Source organism: Pelophylax lessonae, assembly GCF_965119305.1.
Source record: "Pelophylax lessonae genome assembly, chromosome: 9".
Classification (NCBI taxonomy): Eukaryota; Metazoa; Chordata; class Amphibia; order Anura; family Ranidae; genus Pelophylax; species Pelophylax lessonae.
The window spans coordinates 259,728,239-259,754,387 of NC_138776.1; the positions used below are offsets into that span (position 1 = coordinate 259,728,239).

A 26,149-nucleotide genomic window follows, 5' to 3' on the forward strand; every position below is an offset into this window, starting at 1 on the left:
AGTTCCCCTCAAAAGCTGTAACAGACCCGAAGGTCCTGGTATGGATTGGGGGGGGGAGACCCTATGCCATTTTTTTCATGTTTTGTTTTATCTGTATTATGTATTGTATATATTTATCTGCCGGGAGTCAATAATACATTACAGCCGCGATCAAGTTTTTTTCTTTACATAGTTACATAGTTAGTCAGGTTGAAAAAATACACACGTTCATCTGGCTCAACCAATAAAAAACAAAAAAAAAGTTTAGAAATATCAGTATTGCTGCAGCAGGCTCTATAAATCGTACAGATGCTCCAGGTTACAGGCACATTAAGGGGACCCCCCCAGGCACGATATTTAAAGGAATTGTTTCATTTTAAGCATCATTAAAATCACTGCTCCTGTAAAAACAATTGTTTTTAAAAAAAATGTATGCATTGATACATGTCCCCCAGGGCAGTACCCAGGTCCCCCATACACTTTTTATGGCAATAACTTGCTTAGAAGCCTTTAATATTAGGACTTTTGATTTTTTATGTTCATGTCCCATAGAGTTTGCATGTTCGCTTGAACTTTTCCCTGTTCGAGATGTTCTGGTGCGAACCGAACAGGGGGGTGTTCGGCCCATCCCTAGTACTAATACATGGCCAGATATGACCATACATGGACAACACTTCTTATTGGTTCCTGTACGTTATTTCTCTTTTGATGTTTCACGGAAGAAGACGGCTTTTCATTGGTCCATCCAATAAATAAAACCTTTTATAGTTTTATGTTCTTCAGTTATATAAGATTTGATGTAGATTGTAGCTTTGTTTATATTGTTTGTTAATCGCTAATTCTGATTTTTTATAAAATAAACAAAAACGCTCCGCACTTTCCAATACTCTGCTCTCACATTCTTGCAATCACTATGGAGAATTTCATTATTGAAGACAGATAGAGATTTCTTTTGGTTGTATTTGTATTTTTTTTACCATGTTTACTCTGTAAGGCTACATTTTTTTATCGCGTTTTTTATCGCGATTTTACCGCGATTTACAGGCGTTTTTTGTGCAGGCGTTTTTTGATTGAATAGATACCAATGTAATCTGCCCAAAAAGAAGCTCATGTACTTTTTTGAGCGTTGGGCGTTTTGTAAACAGCATCAAAACGCTCAGATGTGAACAGGGGCCATTGAAATGAATAGGATTTGTCTTGTTGGGCGTTTTGAGAGCTGATCCTAGAGCAGAAAAACTCCCCAAAAACGCCTAGATGTGAACGGAGCCTAAAGGAAAATAAAATATTTATTTTTGTTTCTGTTATAAAATTGTGTAAATAAATAATCTTTCTTCAAACTGTATTCTGCTACATTTCTTTTATAAAAAAAAAAATCAGTGTGTATTATTTCGTCTGTGTGACAGTTTTACAGTCTAAAAACTATTATATAATTTTCTGGAAATTGGTCAATCCTGAGATTCTGACGGTTGATCTAATTTCCCGAGACAGCTAAAATGCCAGGACGGTACAAATACCCCTCAAATATCCTCTTTTTAGAAAGTAGACACTCCAAGGTATTTACTAAGAGGCATGGAGAGTTTTTTGAAATTGTCATTTTTTTCCACAGAATCTTTTGAAAAATTAAAAAAATGTAAAAAAAAAAATACAAATTCACAAGTTTCTTAGTTTCCATATTGTCCCCAGTGCTGTACAGCATTATCATATAACTGATGTGTCAGTGATCAGGGACACTGGTGATTTTTTTTTCAATTTTGTTTCCTTTTTTATTACATTTTTTTCTATGATTTTTTGAAACATATTGTGACTAGAGCAATACAGTGTTATCATAGTAACACTGTACTACTCTGGGGAAGTGATCACAATTTATTATTTTTTTTACACATTATGATTGCTTATAGCAATGAATTTCATTGGTATAAGCAACCATATTTACTGAATAAATTGATTCATTCTCAGATTTCTGTAATCACAATAGAGAATTTCATTATTGAAGAAAGATAGAGCTTTCATTTGGTTGTATTTGTATTTTTTTTTACAATGTTTATTCTGTAAAGGAAAAAAAATATTTCTTTTAGTCTCTGTTAGCCCCCGTTCACACTGGGGCGACCTGTGAGGCGACCTGGTCGCCTCACAGGTCGCCTCCCATAGGGAAGCTGCGGACCCGTTCTGATAGGAGCGACACAAGTCGCTCCGACTCAGAAAAAGGGTCCGGAGCTTCTTTGGGGCGACCAGGAGGCGACCGCCATAGACTTTAATGTTATGAAGTCCGTGGCGGCCGCTCCGAGGTCGCGGCGCGCTGCTCGCACCGCGACCTCGGAGGTCGCGGTGCGAAGTAGCGTCGCCCCAGTGTGAACGGGGCTTATACAAATTTAGCAAATAAATAATCTTTCTTCAAAATTATATCTTCTATTAAAATAAAAAAAAACAAGTCAGTGTGTATTATTTAGTCCGTGTAACAGTTTTAGAGTCTAAAAACTATGATATAAATTTCTGGAATGGTTGTTCCTCTTCCTCCTTTATTCCAGCGTGGTTATCTGGACTGGTTCCGGTGGTTCCGGTTGTCAGCATGGCTTTATATGCCCTAAGGAGGTTGCATACATCTAAGAGATCGCACTCAAAGGAAGGCACTAAAAGGTCCCCATAGACATCACAAGATTGGGAAGGAACAAACGGATCCCTGGGAGGAGATTGTGGCTTCCAGACACCACGCTGGAATAGGAAGAGGAACAACCATCTACCCAGGCTAAATATTACAGGCGTATTATTCTCTGTTTTGAGGTGAGAATATAGCACACCTAGAAGTGGAATCACGGCACAAGGTGGAGGAAAAGAAATTGCATGATCGTTGCAATCACCGTTATTTAACCACTTGCCGACCGCTCACTGGAGCTCTACTGCGGCAAAGGGGTTAGTTCCCGTCCAGCGACGTAGACCTACGTCACTGGATTCCTCCCCTTGTGGGCGGCGCACGCGCCCCACCGGAAGCTCGCTCCCGCATTCATTCACAGCGGGAATCGGGCCAGGGGAGGAGCGGCGGCGATCGCCGCTACTCTTCCCCGATCGTCAGGGAATCGAGTCTGGAGATCCGCCCGCTTGTGTAAACAAAGCGGGCGGATCTCCTAAGTGACAGACAGTGACAGATTGCAGGGTTCAGCACAGCTGAACCTGCGATCTGTTCCCTGTGTCACATAATCACCTCCCCCCACACACGTTAGTAAGCACCAGGCATACATTAACCCCTCCCTCTCCAATAAAATTAACCCCTTCCCTGCCAGTGTCATTTTTACAGTAACAGTGCATATTTATAGCACTGATTACTGTAGTAATGTCACTGGTACCCCCAAAAGTGTCAAAAATGTCAGTCAAGGTTCCGATCTGTCTGCCGCAATGTCGCAGTCCCACAAAAGAAATCGCAGATCGCCGCCATTACTCGTTAAAAATAAAAACACCAAAAATGACAGAAATCTTTCCCTTAGTTAGTAAACGCAATAACTTTTGCGCAAACCAAACAAAATATGCTTATTGTGATTTTTTTTACCAAACATAGGTAGCAGAAAACAAATTGGCCATAAATGTAAAAAAATTTTGATTTTTACATTTTTTTGGGGGGGAATTTCATATAAAAAAATGTGAAAAATATTGTTATTTTTTCCAAATTTACGCTATTTTTATGTTTATAGCGCAAAAAGTAAAAATTGCACAGGTGATCAAATACCACCAAAAGAAAGCTCTGTTTGTGGGAAAAAAAGGACGTAAATTTTGTTTGGGTACAGCGTCGCACGACCGCGCAATTGTCAGTTAAAGTCTCATAGTGCCGCATCGCAAAAAGTGGCCTGGACGTAAGACAGCAAAATCCTTCGGTGGTAAAGTGGTTAATAATTTTTCTGTATATCAAGCTATCTGGTGAAGCCAGTTAATATTGAGAACTGTTTTGGCGCACTATTTGGATCGGACACTCAATTGCTACGTGTATTTGCTGTTTGCACATATGTGATATATATACGTTTTTTACCGTTCAAGTTTAGATTTATATTTATATTGATTTAATTGTATTTATATTGGCACTGGATGCACAGAGCACTTTTTACAAGAAGCACTTATTCACCTTTTGGTAATATTATTTGAATAAGATATTTACACAAGCACTTTAAATTTATATTTATATGAACCAAGGATGTATTTATGAATTTTGGAATGAAACATATGCAAAAGGATAATAGAAAATAATTTACATAGATAATGATTATTAGGTGAAAATCACACATAAGCAATTTATATATTCAAAACACCCCGAAGCGCATCACAACACCCCCTAAAATCAAATTCTTCTAGGTAGACTTGCACAGAGTCTATGAAGGAACTCGGCAGGTAGGGAGATTCAAACATCTTGGAGAACCAATAACAGATCTTCTGTGGATGTCCGCTGCCTCAAATCCTTCTGTCTATTCATGTCATCCCAGACCAAAGCTTTTTTGCATGTAATATTAACCGCTTGCCGACCGCCGCACGACTATTTACTGCGGCGGTCAGCCCCTCACAGGCAGAGCGACGTAGTACTACATCGCTAGCCTGTGAGGGTCTAGGGAGCGACCCAATGTCCGCCGGTCACTCGGCGATCGTCGGTGGAGAGGGAGAAATGTCTGTCATTCTCCCCTGTGTATGAATGGTGATCATACGGTTCTACTACGTAGGACCATTGATCACTGTTCATACACCTCAAGCCACAGCCAATCACAGTTAGAATCACGCCCCTAGGGACACACATAACCCCTCCCTCTCAAAAAAGTTAACCCCTTCACTGCCAGTGTAATTTTACAGTAACAGTGCATATGTATAGCACTGATCAGTGATTACTGTATAATGTCACTGGTAACCCCAAAAGTGTCAAAAATGTCAGTCAAGGGTCCGATCTGTCCGCCGCAAAATCGCAGTACTGCAAAAAAAATCGTAGATCGCCGCAATTACGCATTAAAAAAAAAAAACAACAAAAATGACAAAAATCTTTCCCTTTGTTAGTAAATGCGATAACTTTTGCGCTTTTTGCGATTTTTTTTACCAAACATATGTAGCATAAAACAAATTGGCCGAAAATGTTAAAAAATTTTGATTTTTACATTTTTTTGGGGGGGAATTTCATATAAAATTTTGAAAAATATTGTTATTTTTGCAAAATTGACACTCTTTTTTTGTTTATAGCGCAAAAAGTAAAAATCGTACAGGTGATCAAATACCACCAAAAGAAAGCTCTGCTTGTCAGAAAAAAAAGGACGTCAAATTCGTTTAGGTACAGCGTCGCATGACCGCTCAATTGTCCGTTAAATTCACGCAGTGCCGAATCGCAATAAAACCCCTGGTCGGAATGGGGGTAAAATCTTTCGGGGCTTAAGTGGTTAAGCAACAAAACTGAAAAACAAACAAATGTATTTAAAAATACCGGCTGCAGTTTTTATTCTATCCACAAGGTGGTGAAATCACTTATTGTCAGTGGAATGCAGAGACGGGAAGTGTTAGAAACAGACAGGAAGTGACGTCGTCTACAGACAGGAAGTGATTTCATCTACAGACAGGAAGTTCCTAGCGAGAGCAACGTTTGCATGAAATAGAGGGAGATTTTCCCTCACTCGGCAGCAGAGGAGGTAATAAGAATTGTTTTACATTTATATCCAGTAATCCCCATCATGTCCGTCTTCTTCCTCCATAGTCACTGAGATGTCCTTTAAATTCAGCAGATGCTTCTACACTATTATAATATGTACACAGTTAAATATCCAACTGTCCATCCAGAGCCTCTGGTTTATAGATCTTATACATTCTAAATATAGAACTATTTATCCAAGTTTTACTCCAGAGCCTCTGGTTTATAGATCAGATGCATCCTAAATATATAACCATTTATCCAACTGTTCATCCAGAACCTCTGGTTTATAGACCAGATACATCCTAAATATAGAACCATTTATCCAACTGTCCATCCAGAGCCTCTGGTTTATAGATCTTATACATTCTAAATATAGAACTATTTATCCAAGTTTTACTCCAGAGCCTCTGGTTTATAGACCGGATACATCCTAAATATAGAACCATTTATCCAACTGTCCATCCAGAGCCTCTGGTTTATAGACCAGATGCATACTAAATATAGAACCATTTATCCAACTGTCCATCCAGAGCCTCTGGTTTATAGACCAGATACATCCTAAATATAGAACAATTTATCCAACTGTCCATCCAGAGGCTCTGGTTTATTGACAAGATACATCCTAAATATAGAGCCATTTATCCAACTGTCCATCCAGAGCCTCTGGTTTATAGACCGGATACATACTAAATATTGAACCATTTATCCAACTGTCCACCCAGAGCCTCTGGTTTATGACCAGATACATGCTAGACAGGAAGTGAAAGGAAATCCCTCAATCAGGAAACAGAAAAATACATTGAAAGAATTCCTAACTCTTCCCCAGTCATTCCAAGCCTAAAAATGAAAGATTTAGGTACGAGTTGGTATTTAAAGGGGAATTTACTATTTCAGATCTATGGAGGAACTCTGTGCAGACATTATTCGTCCCGGTATAGTCCAGATAATTCTAAGTTTATTGTCTGTCTACAGAGAGGAGAGTCCTGTATAGATCACATGACCACATCAATAAGGATGGAGACGGGCCAAAATCAAATGACTGAAAGGATATTAAACCTCACCCTGGAGATCGTTTATCTTCTGACAGGAGAGGTGAGGAGGATTCTGGGAGGTCATATGACATCACTCTTATCTTTATTAATAATAAAACACAGACCTGACCCGAGAGGTGAGGAGGATTCTGGGAAGTCTGCAGTGATATTTGTTACTTTTTCTCTTTACACAGGATTATAAAGTAGTGAGAAAAATATCTGGTGAACCATTAACACCCAGCAGCCTTCTTCACAGGACATCACCCATCACAGTGCCTTCACCTCACTGCCTGACAACAGAGGTAACCAGTGCCAAGAAGGTTCTAGAAGTCACCAACAGGATTACTGAGCTGCTGACAGGAGAGGTGAGCGGTGCCGGGAATTCTGGGACATTATCCAGTAACAGACAAGGGATGTGTCTGGATGGTGACTGTATCATTGTGTGTGTCAGGTTCCTATAAGGTGTCAGGATGTCACTGTCTATTTCTCCATGGAGGAGTGGGAGTATTTAGAAGGACACAAGGATCTCTACAAGGACGTCATGATGGAGAATCAGCCGCCCCTCACATCACCGGGTAAGAGGAGACTTTATTGTAAAGGAGGGAGCAGTACGGAGGCTCCACCTAGATCCCCCATCATCTGATAAACACATAGAAACAATGTATTCAGTCAGTGTGTGTGTTTCCTACAGATGGGTCCAGTAATGGGAACCCACACGAGAGATGTCCCCGTCTGTATTCCCAAGATTCCACACAGGAAGATCACACCATCCCACATTTATATACATGGGTATAGTCTTCTAGAACAAGACTATCCCTCATCTGCACATCTCTAACAAGGCACCCCTTCCATATACAGATTTTTTTTTTTCCTTATTTACACACAAAGTTTTCTTCTTGAGTACAAAGAGATCCATTGGAGTCTGGGATGGATCTGAGGTGAGAAGATACCGACAGGTATGGAATAACTGGAGAGGTAGTATAGAGGTGGTGGTCCTGGATGATCTTCCCTTTGGGGGATAGAAGTGCCTAATGACCTATTGGTAAGTGAGGGGTAATAGAATTCCAGAGAGTTCTCCGATGTGAAGGTGGAGGATAGCGGGTGGTGTGGAGCACTGAGAGCATTTTTATTATACTCTGGAAGAGAATTTTGCACACGAGAATAGAAGAGACATCACACTGTGCACTTTGTGGTTGCAGCACTGGACACTTTCGCTTGGTTTCTATCCATATTTTTCTCCTCTAATTGCCCCGAAATCCATGCCAGAGCTCCTATAAATTATTTGGTGTTGGACCAACATATATGAGTCCTGAATGGAAGGTTATAACATTTCATGGTAAATTGTTTCTCCACAGGTGGACACAATGTCCGGAATACCTCAGAGGAACGTCTTATTTTATCTCCAGTTTATAAAGCACAAGATAATAACATTGTACAATATTCTCCAGGAGTAAATCCCGTTACTCCAAATACACATCCCGCACCTTACCAATTGGGGGGATCAATGGATCCCTCTAATCCTGAGGAATCTTCTGACCGATCACACACCAAGACTATAGGACCTCACAGTACAGATACTTCCATAGATCCATCTATTCCCCAGGAATCTTATTTAAGCCATGAAGGAGTTCATACAGAAGAGAGTTCATTGTCATGTCCAGTGTGTGGGAAATTGTTTACAAAAAAATGGTCACTTCTTAGGCACAAGAAAATTCACACGGGTGAACGTCCTTATTCTTGTTCAGATTGCGGGAAATGTTTCATTCATAATGGAGACCTTCTTAATCATAAGAGAATTCACACAGGTGAACGTCCCTATTCATGTTCGGTGTGCGGGAAATGTTTCATTCATCATAGTAACCTTCTTAATCATCAGAGAATTCACACAGGTAAACGTCCCTATTCATGTTCAGATTGCGGGAAATCTTTCATTTATAAAGGAGACCTTGTTAAACACCAGAGAATTCACACAGGTGAGCGGCCCTATTCATGTTCAGAGTGCAGGAAATCTTTCATTTATAAAGGAGACCTTGTTAAACACCAGAGAATTCACACAGGTGAACGTCCCTATTCATGTTCAGAGTGCGGGAAATCTTTAATTAGTAAAGGAGACCTTGTTAAACACCAGAGAATTCATACAGGTGAGCTTCCCTATTCATGTTCAGAATGCGGGAAATCTTACATTTATAAAGGAGACCTTGTTAGACACCAGAGAATTCACACAGGTGAGTGTCTCTTTTCGTGCCTAGAGTGCGAAAAATCTTTCAATGATAAAGGAAAGCTTGTTAAACATCAGAGAATTCACACGGGTGAGCGTCCTTATTCATGTTCAGAATGCGGGAAATCTTTCATTAATAACGGAGACCTTGTTAAACACCAAATCATTCACACTGGTGAGCGTCCTTTTTCTTGTTCAGAGTGCGGGAAATGTTTCAGTCAGAAAGGAGCCCTTCTTGTACACCAGAGAATTCACACAGGTGAGCGTCCCTTTTTATGCCTAGAGTGTGGCAAATGTTTCAATCAGAACCGAAACCTTATTAAACACCAAAAAACTCACACAGGTGAGTGTCCCTATTCATGTCCAGAGTGCGGGAAATCTTTCATTGATAAAGGTAAACTTGTTAAACACCAGAGAATTCACACGGGTGAGCGTCCTTATTCATGTTCAGAGTGTGGAAAATGTTTTAATCGGAAGGAAACCCTGCTTATACACCAGAGAACTCACACAGGTGAGCGTCCCTATTCATGTTCAGAGTGTGGAAAATGTTTTAATCAGAAGGAAACCCTGCTTATACACCAGAGAACTCACACAGGTGAGCGTTCTTATTCATGTTCAGAGTGTGGGAAATGTTTTGTTACAAATGGACACCTTGTTATACACCAGAGAATTCACACGGGTGAGCGTCCCTATTCATGTTCAGAGTGTGGGAAATGTTTTGGTCTCAAAAAATCACTTGTTGCACACCAGAAAATTCACACAAGCTAACAAACTTTTTCATGTTCATGATGTTTTGGGGGTGGGGCAACAATATTCTTTTTCGGGTACTCTTTGGTTTGGGTCTCCTGGAATTGAATTATAGTAATATGACCCACTAAACATACAGTGCTGACTCGATCTCACACTCACACAGATCGCAACATACAACTAAACTGCGCTAATACATGGCCAGATATGACCATACATGGACAACACTTCTTATTGGTTCCTGTACATTATTGCTCTTTTGATGTTTCACGGAAGAAGCCGGCTTTTCATTGGTCCATCCAATAAATAAAACATTTTATAGTTTATGTTCTTCAGTTATATAAGATTTGATGTAGATTGTAGCTTTGTTTATATTATTTGTTAATCGCTAATTCTGATTCTCTAAAATAAACAAGAACGCTCCACACTTTCCAATACTCTGCTCTCAGATTTCTGTAATCACTATGGAGAATTTCCAGAGTCAGTTCACCTAAAAAAGAAAACCACTTCACTCTAGCCCTTGAGGGAGACTATTTCACATTTTCACAGCTCTTACTGTGAAGAAGCCTTTCTGTTTTTGGAGATGAAATCTCTTTTCCTCCAGACGTAAAGAGTGCCCCCTTGTCCTCTGTAATGACCTTAACGTGAATAACTCACCTCCAAGTTTACTATATGGACCCCTTATGTATTTGTACATGTTGTTTATGTCCCTCCTCAAGAGAGAATAAATTCAGTTCATCTAATCGTTCCTCGTAGCTGAGCTCCTCCATGCCTCTTATCAAAATAACTTATAAATAAAATTAAAAAAGCACCCTCACTCCCTCGTGCTCACACACAGAAGTGAATGCACACATAGGTTGCGCCCACGTATGTAATTGCCATTCAAACCACATGTGAGGTATTTCCACGAACGTTAGAGCAAGAGCAATAATTTAGTACAAACACCCGCCAAATTACCTATCTTTGGAAAATGTATACCCCAAAGTATATAGTAAGATACATGGTGAGTTTTTTGGAAGTTGCAATTTTTTGCCACAAATGTTTATAAAATGAAGAAAGTAAATCAAACTTGCTTTTATTTCAACAAAGTTGTCTTTTTAACAACTTATCTCACACACAGCATGTACATATTTAAAATGAAACACCCAAACACATTCTTTTGCTCTTCCCCAGTTTGGGGATACCACATCTGTGATACTATTTTGCTGCTTTTATGCATAGAGGGACCCAAAATCCAAGGAGCACCTTTTGGGCTTTCTATGTGAATAAATTTTGCATCTAATTTCCTAACTACCCATAACATTTCTTATGGCTCCAAAGTTACAGAGCAGTAGAAACACCCAAAAACTGACCCAATTTTGCAAAGTACATCCTCCAGCATATTTATTTGGAGGTATGGTGAGTCTTTAAAACACATTTTTGCCACAAGTTTTGGAAAATGATGAAGATGAAATCTATTTTTTTACACATAGCTGTCAATTTACAAGGTATTTTTCAAACCACATGGACACATTTAGAATTACCCCCCTCCCCCCAAGATGCTATTTCTGCTGAGCATGGGGATACCACATATAGTAGACTTTTTTGCAGTCTAGTCACAGAGAGGGACCCAAAGTTCAAGGAGCACCTTCAAACTTTCAAGAGGCATAAATTAGGCATCTCATTTTTGACTACCTATGTTGTGTTTGGAGGCCCTGGAACACCAATACAGTAAAAACACCCACAAAATCTACCCATTTTGTAAAGTAAACACCCAACAGTTTTTTAAAGAGGCAACATGAGTTTTATGAAACATTTCATTTTTCTACCACGTTTTTGTAAAATGCGGCAAGAAAATTTAATTATTTTTTATACACAGTTGTAAATTAATAAGATATATTTCTACCACACAGAATAGGAATACTTAGAATTTTCCCCAAAAAACATTCTGCTACTCCTCCTGAGTATGGAGACACTTTCATTTGCACCTGGACCTTCATATATTCCTTTGCACAATGGACTTGTTTTGGACTTTGTTGTCACAGTCACTTTATCACCTTTTGTATTCATTGTTGCAATACACAGAGCACTGTCACTTTTGATGCATTATGCACTTTATATGAATTTGTTATCACTGAATTTATTTAGCTATTCACATTACAGGCAAGCGCTGTAGGTAGCCCCTAGCATTAGTGGCTTATTATTTTAATGATGGGAATTGTAGTCCCTGAACAACTGGAGGGCCATAGTTTGAAGACCCCTGCCCTAAGACAATGTTTTTCTGGAAAATCTTACACGTCAAAGACTTTTTATGTATCTGGCATAATTTAAAGATATCGATTTTGCAGAGTTTTTGTTGTAATCTGTTTGCCATACTTGGATACAAATGGAAGGTTTGGCATCATTGAGATAAAATGAGCAAATTCCATCCTGAAGCTTGAAATCCGCAACTCTGCATAAACCACAGGACTTTTAAAGGTACCATGCATTACTTTTTATTAGGAATAAAACTATACAGTGATACCTCGGTTCGCGAACGCTTCTGTTCACAAACAACTCGGTTCACGAACAGAAAAGTTCATAAAAAGATGCTCCGGTTCACGAACTCCTCTTTGGTTCACGAACAGGAGCCGCGGCCAATTTCAGGCTGTCACATGGTCGTGACTTCCTGTAGGAAGATCGTGGAGAGAAGAAGAGACACAGAAAGAAGTACTGTGAGTACTGTTAAAACACTTTCAGTGACTTTTTGGTGTGCTTTTTAGCACATACAGTACTATACTACTGTACTGTACAGTACTTCTGCACAATACTGTAATTACTGTATTGTATAGTGCACCCGTTTGAGTGCTTACTGTACTGTACTGGACAAAAAAAAAAAAAAAGGTAAGAAAGGATTAACCGGATTTACATTGAACCCTATGGGAAAATGTGCCTCGATTCACGACCAATTCGGTTCGTGACCAGAGTCAGTTCACGAATTAAGTTCGTGAACCAAGGTATCACTGTATATTTAATGGTCACATAAATGTAGTCAATTCAATAAAAAAAAAAAACATACACAATGCTGTTCACTATAGATATTAAGTAATGTGCAAAATGTATAGGCAGTTCTGAAAAAAAAATGCTGTAAATGAAGAACGCTTTCAGAAATAGAAGTGCTAATAGTTTATTGTATCACACATAATCTTATGAACAAAATGGAAAGTAAATGAAGAAAAGAGAAATCCAATCTATATTTGGCGTGACCGCCCTTTGCCATCAAACCGGTATCAATTCTTCTAGGTAGACTTGCAAAGGGTTTATGAAGGAGCTCGGCAGGTAGGTCATTCCAAAGATCTTGGAGAATTAAAGCTGTTGTAAACCCTATAAAAAAAAAAAATAAAAAAAAAAAACCTGCAAGACAAATGTATAATGAGCTAGTATGCATCGCATACTAGCCCATTATGTTTAACTTACCTTAAAACGAAGCCCCGACACGGACCCCCGGACATCGATGCGGGCGCTGCCATGATCCCTCGTCGTCTCTTCCGGGTTCGGCGGCTCCGGCGCGCTGATTGGCCGGAAGAGACGGCTCCAGCGCGCTGATTGGCCGGAGCCGCGATGACGTCACTCCCGCGCATGCGCGCGGGAGTGATTTTTCCGGCAAGCTCCCGGCAACTTAATTGAGCGGCTGCATGCACTGTAAATATCTCCTAAAGCGTGCCGGTTTAGGAGATATTATTTGTACCTACAGGTAAGCCTTATTATAGGCTTACCTGTAGGTAAAAGTGTCAAAAAGCGGGATACAACCGCTTTAAGTACAGATCTTCTGTGGATGTCGGCTGCCTCAAATCCTTCTCTCTCTTCATGTCTTTCCAGACAGAATTGTTTTTTTGCATGTAATATAAGGCAACAAAACTGAAGAACAAACCAAGACACAGCTGTTAAAGTATTTGAAATTTGAAAACACTGGCTGCAGTTTGTATTTTATCCACAAGGTGATGAACTCACTTATTGTCAGAGACCGGATGTGTTTTAGAGGATACAGACAGGAAGTGATGTCATCTACAGACAGGAAGTTCCTAGCTAGAGCAACTTTCGCAGGAAATAGAGGGAGATATTCCTTCGCCCGGCAGCAGGGGAGGTAACAAGAACTGTTTTACATTTATATCCAGTAACCCCCGTCATGTCTGTCCTCTTCCTCCATAGTCACTGAGATGTCTATTATAATATGTACACAGTTACATATCCAACTGTCTATCCAGAGCCTCTGGTTTATAGACCAGGTACATCCTAAATATAGAACCATTTATCCAACTGTCCATCCAGAACCTCTGGTTTATAAACCAGATACATCCTAAATATAGAGCTCTTAATCCAGCTGTCCATCCAGAGCCTCTGGTTTATAGACCGGATACATCCGAAATATAGAACCATTTATCCAACCGTCCATCCAGAGCCTCTGGTTTATAGACCAGATACATCCTAAATATAGAACCATTTATCCAACAGTCCATCCAGAGCCTCTGCTTTATAGACCAGATACATCCTAAATATAGAACCATTTATCCAACTGTCCATCCAGAGTCTCTGGTTTATAGATGGGATACATCCAAAATATAGAACCATTTATCCAACTGTCCATCCAAAGCCTCTGGTTTTTAGACCAGATACATCCTAAATGTAGAACCATTTATCCAACTGTCCATCAAAAGCCTCTGGTTTGTAGACCAGATATATCCTAAATATAGAACCATTTAGCCAACTGTCCACCCAGAGCCTCTGGTTTATAGACCAGATACATCCTAAATATAGAGCCATTTATCCAACTGTCCATCCAGAGCCTCTGGTTTATAGACCAGATACATCCTAAATATAGAGACATTAATCCAACTGTCCATCCAAAGCCTCTGGTTTATAGACCAGATACATCCAAAATATAGAACCATTTATCCAACTGTCCATCCAAAGCCTCTGGTTTATAGACCGGATACATCCTAAATATAGAACCATTTATCCAACTTTACACCCAGAGCCTCTGGTTTATAGACCAGATACATCCTAAATATAGAACCATTTATCCAACTGCCTACCCAGAGCCTCTGTTTTATAGACCAGATACAGTAGGTATAGAAAAGAATCACCCCACTTTAAAATAATTACATTTTCTTGCTTTGCAGCCTAAAATGAAGACAAGCGTGGTTTTTGTCTTATCCAGCTGTATAGCATCCTAACTGAAAGATATAACACCAACATGTCAGAAATAAAAAAAAACATTCAAAAACAGAATTACTAAATTGGAAAACGCATCATTCCCCCCCTTCCCCCTTATGTCAGTATTTTTTGGACCACATTTTGCTTTAATTACAGTCTTTAATCTGTTGGAATATGTCTCTACTGACTTTGCATATCTAGACTTATTATTATTATTATTATTTATAGACCAGATACATCCTAAATTTAGAACCATCCAAGTTTTACTCCAGAGCCTCAGGTTCATAGTCCAGATACATTCAGGACAGGAAATGAAAGGAAATCTCCCCAATCAGGACACAGAAGAATACATTGAAAGAGGTCCTAACTCTTCCCCAGTCATTGCAAGCCTAAAGTGAAAGATTTTGGTGTGAGTTGTTATTTAAAGGGAATTTATGATGTCAGAACTCTGGAGGAACTCTGTGCAGACATTATTCATCCCAGTACAGTCCAGATAATTCTCAGTTTATTATCTGTCTACAGAGAGGAGAGTCCTGTATAGATCACATGACCACATCAATGAGAATGGAGACGGGCCAAAATCAGATGACTGAAAGGATATTGAACCTCACCCTGGAGATCATCTACCTGCTGACCGGAGAGGTGAGGAGGATTCTGGGATGTCACATGACATCACTCTTATCTCTATTACTAAAACACTGACCTGACCGGAGAGGTGAGGAGGATTCTGGGAGGTCACATGACATCACTCTTATTTCTATGAAAAAAAGCACTGACCAGAGAGGTGAGGAGGATTCTGGGAAGTCTGCAGTGATATTTGTTACTTTTTCTCTTTACACAGGATTATAAAGTAGTGAGAAAAATATCTGGTGAACCATTAACACCCAGCAGCCGGGTTCACAAGACATCACCCATCACAGTGCCTCCACCTCACTGCCTGACAACAGAGGTAATCAGTGCCAAGAAGATTCTACAAGTCACCAACAAGATCACTGAGCTGCTGACAGGAGAGGTGAGCGGTGCCGGGAATTCTGGGACATTATCCAGTAACAGACAAGGGATGTGTCTGGATGGTGACTGTATCATTGTGTGTGTCAGGTTCCTATAAGGTGTCAGGATGTCACTGTCTATTTATCCATGGAGGAGTGGGAGTATATAGAAGGACACAAGGATCTCTACAAGGACGTCATGATGGAGAATCAGCAGATTCTCAATTATGTAAATATAAGAAAAAATAATCTCCTTAATGGGATATTAACACTCACGCTGGAGATCGTCTGTCTACTAACTGGAGAGGTGAGGAGGATTCTGGGAGTGTTTAATCATTCTTGTTAGGTGAGGAGGATTCTGATATTCTATTATTGGTGTATATTACAGGACTGTACTATAGTTATGAAGTCATCTATTGAGAATAATATAAGAAGGCGAAGTCACAGCTTGTCCACAAGACAAAGAGAAAAGCAAGGCCCCATCTCCATGCATCCACCACCCCTCCTAACCCTACAGAAAAATAATGATCAGAAGATTCTAGAAATCACCAACAATATGATGGAGCTGCTGACAGGAGAGGTGAGCGGTGCTGGGAATTCTGGGACATTATCCAGTAACAGACAAGGGATGTGTCTGGATGGTGACTGTATCATTGTGTGTGTCAGGTTCCTATAAGGTGTCAGGATGTCACTGTCTATTTCTCCATGGAGGAGTGGGAGTATTTAGAAGGACACAAGGATCTCTACAAGGACGTCATGATGGAGAATCAGCCGCCCCTCACATCACCGGGTAAGAGGAGACTTTATTGTAAAGGAGAGAGCAGTACGGAGGATCCACCTAGATCCCCCATCATCTGATAAACACATAGAAACAATGTATTCAGTCAGTGTGTGTGTTTCCTACAGATGGATCCAGTAATGGGAACCCACCAGAGAGATGTTCCCGTCCTCTGTATTCCCGGGATTCCGCACAGGAAGACCACACCTTCCCTAATTTATATACATGGGTATAGTCATCTAGAAAAAGACTAAGAGGAGTAGTTACTGTCCACCATATGAAATGTCCATCTCCATTCCTCAACATAACGTCATGTTCCCAGCATATGAGATGCAGATACTGTACAATTTAGGAAAGGTCCATCTCCATTATTCATTATGTCATCATGTTTTCCAGAAATGAGGTGGAGGAACGTCCATCTATTTTCTTAATTTACAACTTGAAAGCTCTTCAATATACAAATAAGAAACTGTCCAACACTCCAAACACAACATGCACGGTGCTATGTCTCTTTTCATCTCTCATGCAAAATTCTCTTCCAGAGAATAATAAAAATGCTCTCAGTGCTCCACACCACCCGCTATCCTCCACCTTCACATCAGAGAACTGACTGTGATTCCATGACTCCTCACTTGCCAATAGGTCATTAAGAGCTTATATCCATCAAGGGGAAAATCATCCAGGACCACCTCCTCAATGTCATTATTGACAGCACCTCTCCTCCCTCGGTCACCTTGCAGAGCTATCGGAGGTGCTCTCTGATGTTGGCGGTATTCTATGTGCTGATTGGTGGAGAGCGCTGCAGAAGGGGATGGCATGGAAGCCATCTTTGTTGATGTGTCAGAGTCTGGGACTGATCTGAGGTGAGAAAATACCGGCTGGTATGGTATGAGATAACTGGAGAGGTAGTATATAGGTGGTGGTCCTCGATGATCTTCCCCTAGGGGGATACAAGTGCCTAATGACCTATTGGTAAGTGAGGGGTCGTAGAATTTCAATGAGTTTTCCGATGTGAAGGTGGAGGATAGCGGGTGGTGTGGAGCACTGAGAGCATTTTTATTAAACTCTGGAAGAGAATTTTGCACACGAGAATAGAAGAGACATCGCACTGTGCACTTTGTGGTTGCAGCACTGGACACTTTCGCTTGGTTTCTATCAATATTTTTCTCCTCTAATTGCCCCCAAGTCCATGCCAGAGCTCCTGTAAATTATTTGGTGTTGGACCAACATATATGAGTCCCGAATGGAAGGTTATAACATTTCATGGTAAATTGTTTCTCCACAGGTGGACACAATGTCCGGAATACCTCTGAGGAACGTCTTATTTTATCTCCAGAAGATAATAACATTGTACAATATTCTCCAGGAGTAAATCCCGTTACTCCAAATACACATCCCGCACCTTACCAATTGGGGGGATCAATGGATCTCTCTAATCCTGAGGAATCTTCTGACCGATCACACACCAAGACTATAGGACCTCACAGTACAGATACTTCCATAGATCCATCTATTCCCCAGGAATCTTCTTTAACCTATGAAGGAATTCACACAGAAGAGAGTTCATTGTCATGTTCAGTGTGTGGGAAATCGTTTGCAAAAAAATGGTTACTTCTTAGGCATAAGAGAATTCACACTGGTGAGCGTCCCTATTCTTGTTCAGAGTGTGGGAAATGTTTCATTCATAATGGAGACCTTCTAAAACACCAGAGAGGTCACACAGGTGAACGTCCCTATTCATGTTCAGAGTGCGGGAAATGTTTCATTCATAATAGAGACCTTGTTATACACCAGAGAAGTCACACAGGTGAACGTCCCTATTCATGTTCAGAGTGCGGGAAATGCTTCATTGAGAAAGGAAAACTTATTAGACACCAAAGAACTCACACGGGTGAGCGTCCCTACTCGTGTTCAGAATGCGGGGCATGTTTCAATCAGAAATCTTCACTTGTTACACACCAGAAGATTCACACAGGTGAATGTCCATTTTTATGTTTAGAGTGCGGGAAATCTTTCATTGATAAAGGAAACCTTGTTAAACACCAGAGAATTCACACGGGTGAGCGTCCCTATTTGTGTCCAGAGTGCGGGAAATCTTTCATTACGAAAAGAGACCTTAATAAACACCAGAAAATTCACACGGGTGAGCGCCCCTATTCATGTTCAGAGTGCGGGAAATCTTTCACCCTTAAAGGAAGCCTTGTCAGACACCAGAGAATTCACACAGGTGAGCATCCCTATTCATGTTCAGAGTGCAGGAAATCTTTCAGCGATAAAGGAAACCTTGTTAAACACCAGAAAATTCATACAGGTGAGCGCCCCTATTCATGTTCAGAGTGCGAGAAATCTTTCATAATAAAAAAACACCTCGTTTTACACCAAAGAAATCACACCGGTGAGCGTCCTTTTTCTTGTTCAGAGTGCGGGAAATCTTTCACTCAGAAAGGAGACCTTCTTGTACACCGGAGAATTCACACAGGTGAGCGACCCTTTTCATGCCTAGAGTGTGGCAAATGTTTCAAGCAGAACGAAAGTCTGCTTAGACACCAGAGAATTCACACAGGTGAGCGTCCTTATTCATGTTCAGAGTGCGGGAAATCTTTCATTTATAAAGAAAACCTTGTCATACATCAGAGAACTCACACGGGTGAGCGTCCGTTTTTATGTTCAGAGTGCGGGAAATCTTTCATTAATAAAGGAGACCTTGTTAAACACCAGAGAACTCACACGGGTAAGTGTCCTTATTCATGTTTAGAGTGCGGGAAATGTTTCCGTTGCAAAATATCACTTGTTGCACACCAGAAAATTCACACAAGCTAACAGACTTTTTCATCTTCATGATGTCTTGGGGGCGGGGCAACAATATTCTTTTTCGGTACTCTTTGGTTTTGGGGCCTCCTGGAATTGAATTATAGTAATATGACCCACTAAACATACAGTTCTGACTCGGTCCCGCACTCACACAGACCGCACCATACAACTAATCTGTGCTAATACATGGCCAGATATGACCATACATGGACAACACTTCTTATTGGTTCCTGTACATTATTGCTCTTTTGATGTTTCACGGAAGAAGCGGGCTTTTCATTGGTCCATCCAATAAATAAAACATTTTAGAGTTTATGTTCTTCAGTTATATAAGATTTGATGTAGATTGTAGCTTTGTTTATATTATTTGTTAATCGCTAATTCTGATTTTCTTATATAAACAAGAACGCTCCGCACTTTCCAATACTCTGCTCTCAGATTTCTGTAATCACTGTGGAGAATTTCCAGAGTCATTCCACCCAGAAGAGAGATCCACTTCCCGCCCGTAGGCCGTCATATGAGGTCCTGGACTTTGAGTGGAGATACCTGGATGATGGGTGCAGCTACAGGCATCGTTCAGATATCTTTTTTTTTTCAGCCAGCGATTTCCCTGCAAAATAAAAGCAATCATAGCAGGTATTTAGCCGCTTGATTGCTTTTACAGGAGGATAAAGGGGATGTCCACCCCCTCCTGCTGCTCTCCAGTGCTTCTCCCGGCTGGCCCGTGCGATCCGGGACCCGGATAATAAATCTGCCGGCTGTGGCAGTTTACCATAGAGTTGGCTGTGGACCAGATGTTTCCCGGCCATCTCTATGACCCTCAGAGGCCGGAAATGACATCACTTTCGCACGCAGGCAGATGTAAACACTGATGTTTTTTTTTTTTCTTTTTTTTGCTGGGAAGCCTGAGATTGTTTTTTATTTTTGTATTTTAGGCTTTTCAGCCTAGAGGAGAGATTTGGGGACTTATAGAGCTCAGATCTCTCTGTAAAAAGGACCTGTCATGCACTATTACTATTACAAAGGTCGTTTACATTCCTTGCAATAGGCATTAAAGTGATCAATAAAAAGTTTAACAGGAAAGTGTGAACATAAAAATAAAATAAACATAATTTTTTTTTTTTTTAAAGCACCCCTGTCCCCTCGTGCTTACAGGCAGAAGCGAACCCGTACTTAGGTCACGCCTGCATATGTAAATGGTGTTTAAAGCACAGATGTGAGGTATCATCACAAACATTAGAGTGAGAGCAATAATTCTAGCACTAGACCTCCTCTGTAACTCTAAATCGGGGATCTGTAAGAATTTGTAAATCTTAGGCTATGGAGATTTCTAAGTACCGAAGTTTGGCGCCATTCCACTCCACGAGAGTGCGCAATCTTAAAGCGTGACATGTTAGGTATCTAAAATTAACAAAAATTGGGATCAACAATGTGTTTTGTTTTTTAAATCATTAAAGTTACATTTTTCCAAAAAAAATTGCATTTGAAAAATTTCACAAATATCGTGTGACATAATAAATAGAGATGACTAGCATTTTATTCACTGGGGTCTCTGCTAAAAAAAACAAAAAAAAAAAAACAAAAAAAAAAAATATATATATATATATATATATATATATATATATATAAAAAAAAAATGTTTGGGGGTTCTGAGCATTTTTTCCAGCAAGAAAATTATGATTTTTACATGTAGCAGAGAAATGTCAAAATTGGCCTGGGTGGAAAGTAGTAAAAGTGGTTGTAACCCTAAAAAAAAAATACAAAAAAAAAGAGCTCCTGTTCCCTTATATCAGAATAAACAGCACAGTGCTTGTAATGTCCAATCTGCCCCTCTCCAAGCTCTCCCTAAAAATGGATTGATCTTGCCAGTTCCTGTGTCCCCCTCTGACCACCGTAATGCTGACCATGGTAATCATGGCTGCTGAGTCCTGATTACCATGGTCAGTTTACGTGCCGTCATCTACTGCTCTCCTCTCTCCCCCACCCTTCCCCTGCCTGTCAGTTCTTGTGTGTGAGCCGTCCTTGCCCCCCCCCCCCCCCCGCTGCAATTAGTGGTAATGTAAACTTTAAAAAATGTCAAAGCCAGCCCCTCTCTTTTATGCAGCCATAATGCACAGTGTAAGTTTTTATTTTTAAAAGGAAGCCTGTAAATACCTTTTTTAAGATCTCTTCAGGCCGGTCACGTGACTCCCGGCCGCTCTCCTCCCCTATCTAAAAGCTACAGTGAGAGGGGCAACTTCCTTGCTGATGACAGAGGGAGATCTCTGTCCCTCCCACTGTAGCTCATAGATGGATTGGGAGAGCGACCGGGAGTCACGTGACTGGCCTGAAGAGATCTGAAAAAAGGTACAGTATTTACGGGCTTTGTTTTCAACAAACACTGTGTGTTATTGCTGCATAAAAGAGAGGGTCTGACAGTGATATTATTTAAAAGGTTACAAACACTTTAAGACAGATCGAGCTTTCTTTTAGTTTTAGTTTTTTTTTTTACCATGTTTACTCTGTAAAGGAAAAAAACAAAACTGTTTCCTGTAGTTTGTGTTATAAAACTTTGAAAAAAATCATCTTTCTTCAAAATGTACTCTGCTACATTTCTTTTATAAAATAAAAAAAAAAAAAAAAATCAGTGTGTATTATTTAGTCTGTGTGCCAGTTTTAGAGTTTAAAAAATATTATATAAATTTCTGAAAATCGATCAATCCTGAGGTTCTGAATGCCTATCTTGTTTCCTGAGGCCCTAAAATGCCAGGATAGTACAAATATGTCTTTAGTAAGAGACATGGTGAGTTTTTTGGAAGTTGTAATTTTTTTGCCACAAATTTTTGGAAAAAGAGGAAAGTAAATAATATTTGATTTTATTTCACAAAGTTGTCCTTTTAACAAGCTATTTCTCACTTACAGCATGGACATACTTAATATGATACCCCAAAACACATCTTCTGCTCTTCCTCACATGGTTATACCACGTGTGATACTTTTTGCCACTTTTTTGCATTGAGGGACACAAAATCCAAGGAGCATCTTTCTATGGCCATATATTATGCATGTCATTTCCTGTCTACATATAACATTTCTTGAGGCTCTAAAGTCACAGAACAGTGGACACACCTAAAAACTGACCCAATTTTGCAAAGTACTCTCTCCAGCATATATATTTGTAGGTATGGTGAGTCTTTAAAACACTTTTTTTGCCACAAGTTTTTGGAAAATGAAAAAGATGAAATAATTTTTTTTTACACATAGCTGTCAATTAACATGATATTTTTCAAACGGCATAGGCATATTTAGAATAACCCCTAAGACGCTATTCCTCCTGAGCATGGGGATACCACATATAAGTCTAGTCACATAGAGGACTCCAAAATCCAAGGAGCACCTTCAAGCTTTTACGAGGCAAAAATTAGGCATTTCACTTTTGTACTACCTATCCTGTTTTTGGGGGCCCTGGAACACCAGTACAGTAAAAACACCTACACAATCTCCCCATTTTAGTGAGTAAACACCCCACAGTATTTTTGAAGAGGCAACATGAGTTTTGTGAATGTTTAATACACTTTTTTATACAAAGGTGTAAATTTAATAAGATATTTCTACCACACAGCAAAGGCATATTTAGAATTTCACCCAAAACACATTCTGCTACTCCTCCTGAGTATGGGAACACTGCATGTGTGAGACCTTTTCAAGGCCTAGGAAACTGACAATAAACTGACCTTTTCAGGGCCTAACCACATACAGCGGTCCAAAATCCAAGGAGCACTTTTAGGTTTGCAAGGGGCATACATTATGCATCGGGTTACCTTACAACACATCACATTTTGAGGGCCTGCAGCAACCACAGACCACATTTTGAAAAGCAAACACCAAAAATTATTTTTCAAAAGGCAGGGTGAGTCTTTGAAATATTTCATTTGTCACACATTTTTGAAAAAATAGGCTGTAACATAAATATCAGATATAGAATAGCTTTGCGTTAGCGAAATATTAAGTGAGTGATCTGTAGATGTAGTGTCATTTTGAGTTAATTAATTTAGTATCAGTCACACACACACACACGTCCTGTTATTAGCATCTGAAAAGACAGGGGCCATCCTAAGATAGAGTTGACACCTACATGCCAAAGAAGCATCCCATACGAATGGACAAAAGCTGTCACCTTCCGGGAAGCTTCAAAGAAGACTGCTAGTCATTTTGGCTGCGGAAAACCACAGGGGTGCGGTGGAAGGCTCCCAACAGTCTGCGAGCTGTTATTGCTATCATCAGATCAAAGGAATGTATTTTATCTCTCATAAAAGTTAAAATATTAGTGGCAAAGAGCTGAAAATTATTCCTTCTTATGACTCACATGTTGGGCTACCAGTACATGTAAATCTGTGTCTGTGGCATGTGTGGGGTCCGGGAGAATTGCACAAAACCGTTGTATAGCGCTCGATTGCGGCAGGCAGGCAGTGTTTGGTACTGTCGCGATCAGACCGATGCGCTGGTGTCAGAATTCCTTTCCGTGACCCAGCAGTTAAGCCGTTCTGGGACAATTCAACTCTGGTCAATTCTGAACACAGAACATCCTGTGGGCTGAGCCGGGGACAACCCCCCTGGGGTTGATTGGCCAAGGGCTAAAGTCCAGCCCACATCAATATTCCAATAAATTGGGAAACATGAGATATGTTCATTGTTCTTCCTTGAAGCCAGTTCTGAACTGGGGAGTTCCCGCACGATTTCCGGTATGCTTCTGCCAACGGGATAAGCTTCGGTAAAATTTATTTCTGTTTTATTCCTTTTTATTTTCATAGCAAATTGCCAATTGTGTGTCTTTTTATCTTTTGTGTATTTTTTGTAACTGCTTTTGCTTTGTATATATTTTTATGCACTGCCCACTTTTGCCTGGAAAATAGAGAACGACCATGGCATCAAAAAATCGTTTTTTTTTTTTTTGTGCAAAATCGCTTTTAGACGAACTGGAAAACAGCGACAGTGAAACGTAGTTACTTGAACTGAGCAATAGCGATTTGTGGGAAAATTCGTCATCAGGTACAGAAAGTGACGATTCTGATGTCTCTTTCTGGCACATTGCTCCATTGGAAATTCTGAAGAATCATTTGATATACTTCCCAAATTCCACAAGCTATGTGCCAGAAAGAGACATCAGAATCGTCGCTGTCGTCACTTTCCGTACCTGATGCCGAATTTTCAAACAAATCGCTATCGCTCAGTTCTTCAAGTAACTCAGTTTCGATGTCGCTGTTTTCCAGTTCGTCTAAAAGCGCTTTTGCGCAAAAAGAATGCTTTTTGGATGCCATGGTCATTCTCTATTTTCCAGGCACAAAGCACTGGAAAAGCACAGGCAGGGCACTGGAAAAGTCACCAGGTGAAATCCTGTGCTGAAATGTAATGATACAGTGTAATCCGTCAGGATCACAGCTTTTATCATGTTATTTAGTGTATTTACACTTTTGAATTTGCCGCCGGTTCCACCCCCCTGCGTCGCAACGCTCACAGGGGAGGGAACCGGAAGGCAAGTGCCGGCATCGGCCGAGCACACAGCGGGCGGACAGCTGGAGGATGGCGGGGGAGGATGGCGGAGGGAATCGCAGGGAAGGTGAGTGTGGTTCTGGGGTAATCCCGAGTCTGGCTCGGGGTTATCGCTTTTGGTACTGAAAATTAACCCCAAGCTACACTCGGGAATACCGCTAGGGGGATTAATGGTCATATAAAAGTAGACAATTCAATAAAAAAAAAACATAAACAATGCTGTTCACTATAGATATGCAGTAATGTGCAAAATTAATGGGTAGTTCTGAAAAAAAAAAAAATTATGTAAATGAAGAATGCTTTCAGAAATAGAAATGTTAATAGGTTATTTATATCAATGACCAAAATGGTAAGTAAATGATCAGAAGAGAAATCCAAATCCAATCAATATTTGGTGTGACCGCCCTTTACCTTCAAACCGGCATCAATTCTTCTAGATAGACTTGCACAGAGTTTGTGAAGGCAGGTAGGTTGTTCCAAATATCTTGGAGAACCAAGCACAGATCTTCCATGGATGTCGTCTGTTAAAGGATTTAAAAAACACCGGCTGCAGTTTGTACTTTATCCACGAGGTGGTGAACTCACTTATTGTCAGTGGAATGCAGAGAGGAGAAGTGATAGAAGACATAAACAGGAAGTGATGTCATCTACAGACAAGAAGTTCCCAGAGAGTGTAATGTTCGCAGGAAATAGATGGAGATATTCCTTCAACCAGCAGCAGAGGAGGTAATAAGGATTGTTTTAAATTTATATCCAGTTATCCCCCCCCGTCATGTCCGTCCTCTTCCTCCATAGTCACTGAGATGTCCTTTAAATTCAGCAGATGTTTCTACACTATTATAATATGTACACAGTTACATATCCAACTGTCGATCCAGAGCCTCTGGTTTATAGACCAGATACATCCTAAATATAGAACCATTTATCCAACTGTCCATCCAGAGCCTCTGGTTTATAGATTAGATACATCCTAAATATAGAACCATTTATCCAACTGTCCACCCAGAGCCTCTGGTTTATAGACCAGATACATCCTAAATATAGAACCATTTATCCAACTGTCCATCCAGAGCCTCTGGTTTATAGACCGGATACATCCTAAATATAGAACCATTTATCCAACTGTCAATCCAGAGCCTCTGGTTTATAGACCATATGCATCCTAAATATAGAATTATTTATCCAACTGTACATCCAGAGCCTCTGGTTTATAGACCGGATACATCCTAAATATAGAACCATTTATCCAACTGTCCA

The 26,149-nt window shown here is 40.2% G+C and overlaps 1 protein-coding gene across 1 annotated transcript in view; it reads left to right on the forward strand.

The window, feature by feature from the left end:
• LOC309564412 (uncharacterized protein) overlaps positions 1-26,149 on the forward strand; it is a 1,531,146-nt gene that overhangs the window by 959,371 nt on the left and 545,626 nt on the right. Inside the window, 2 exon segments of the mRNA XM_082269040.1 lie at positions 8,930-9,629; positions 18,108-18,527. Of these exon segments, the coding sequence (XP_082125166.1) occupies positions 8,930-9,629; positions 18,108-18,527 (1,120 nt within the window).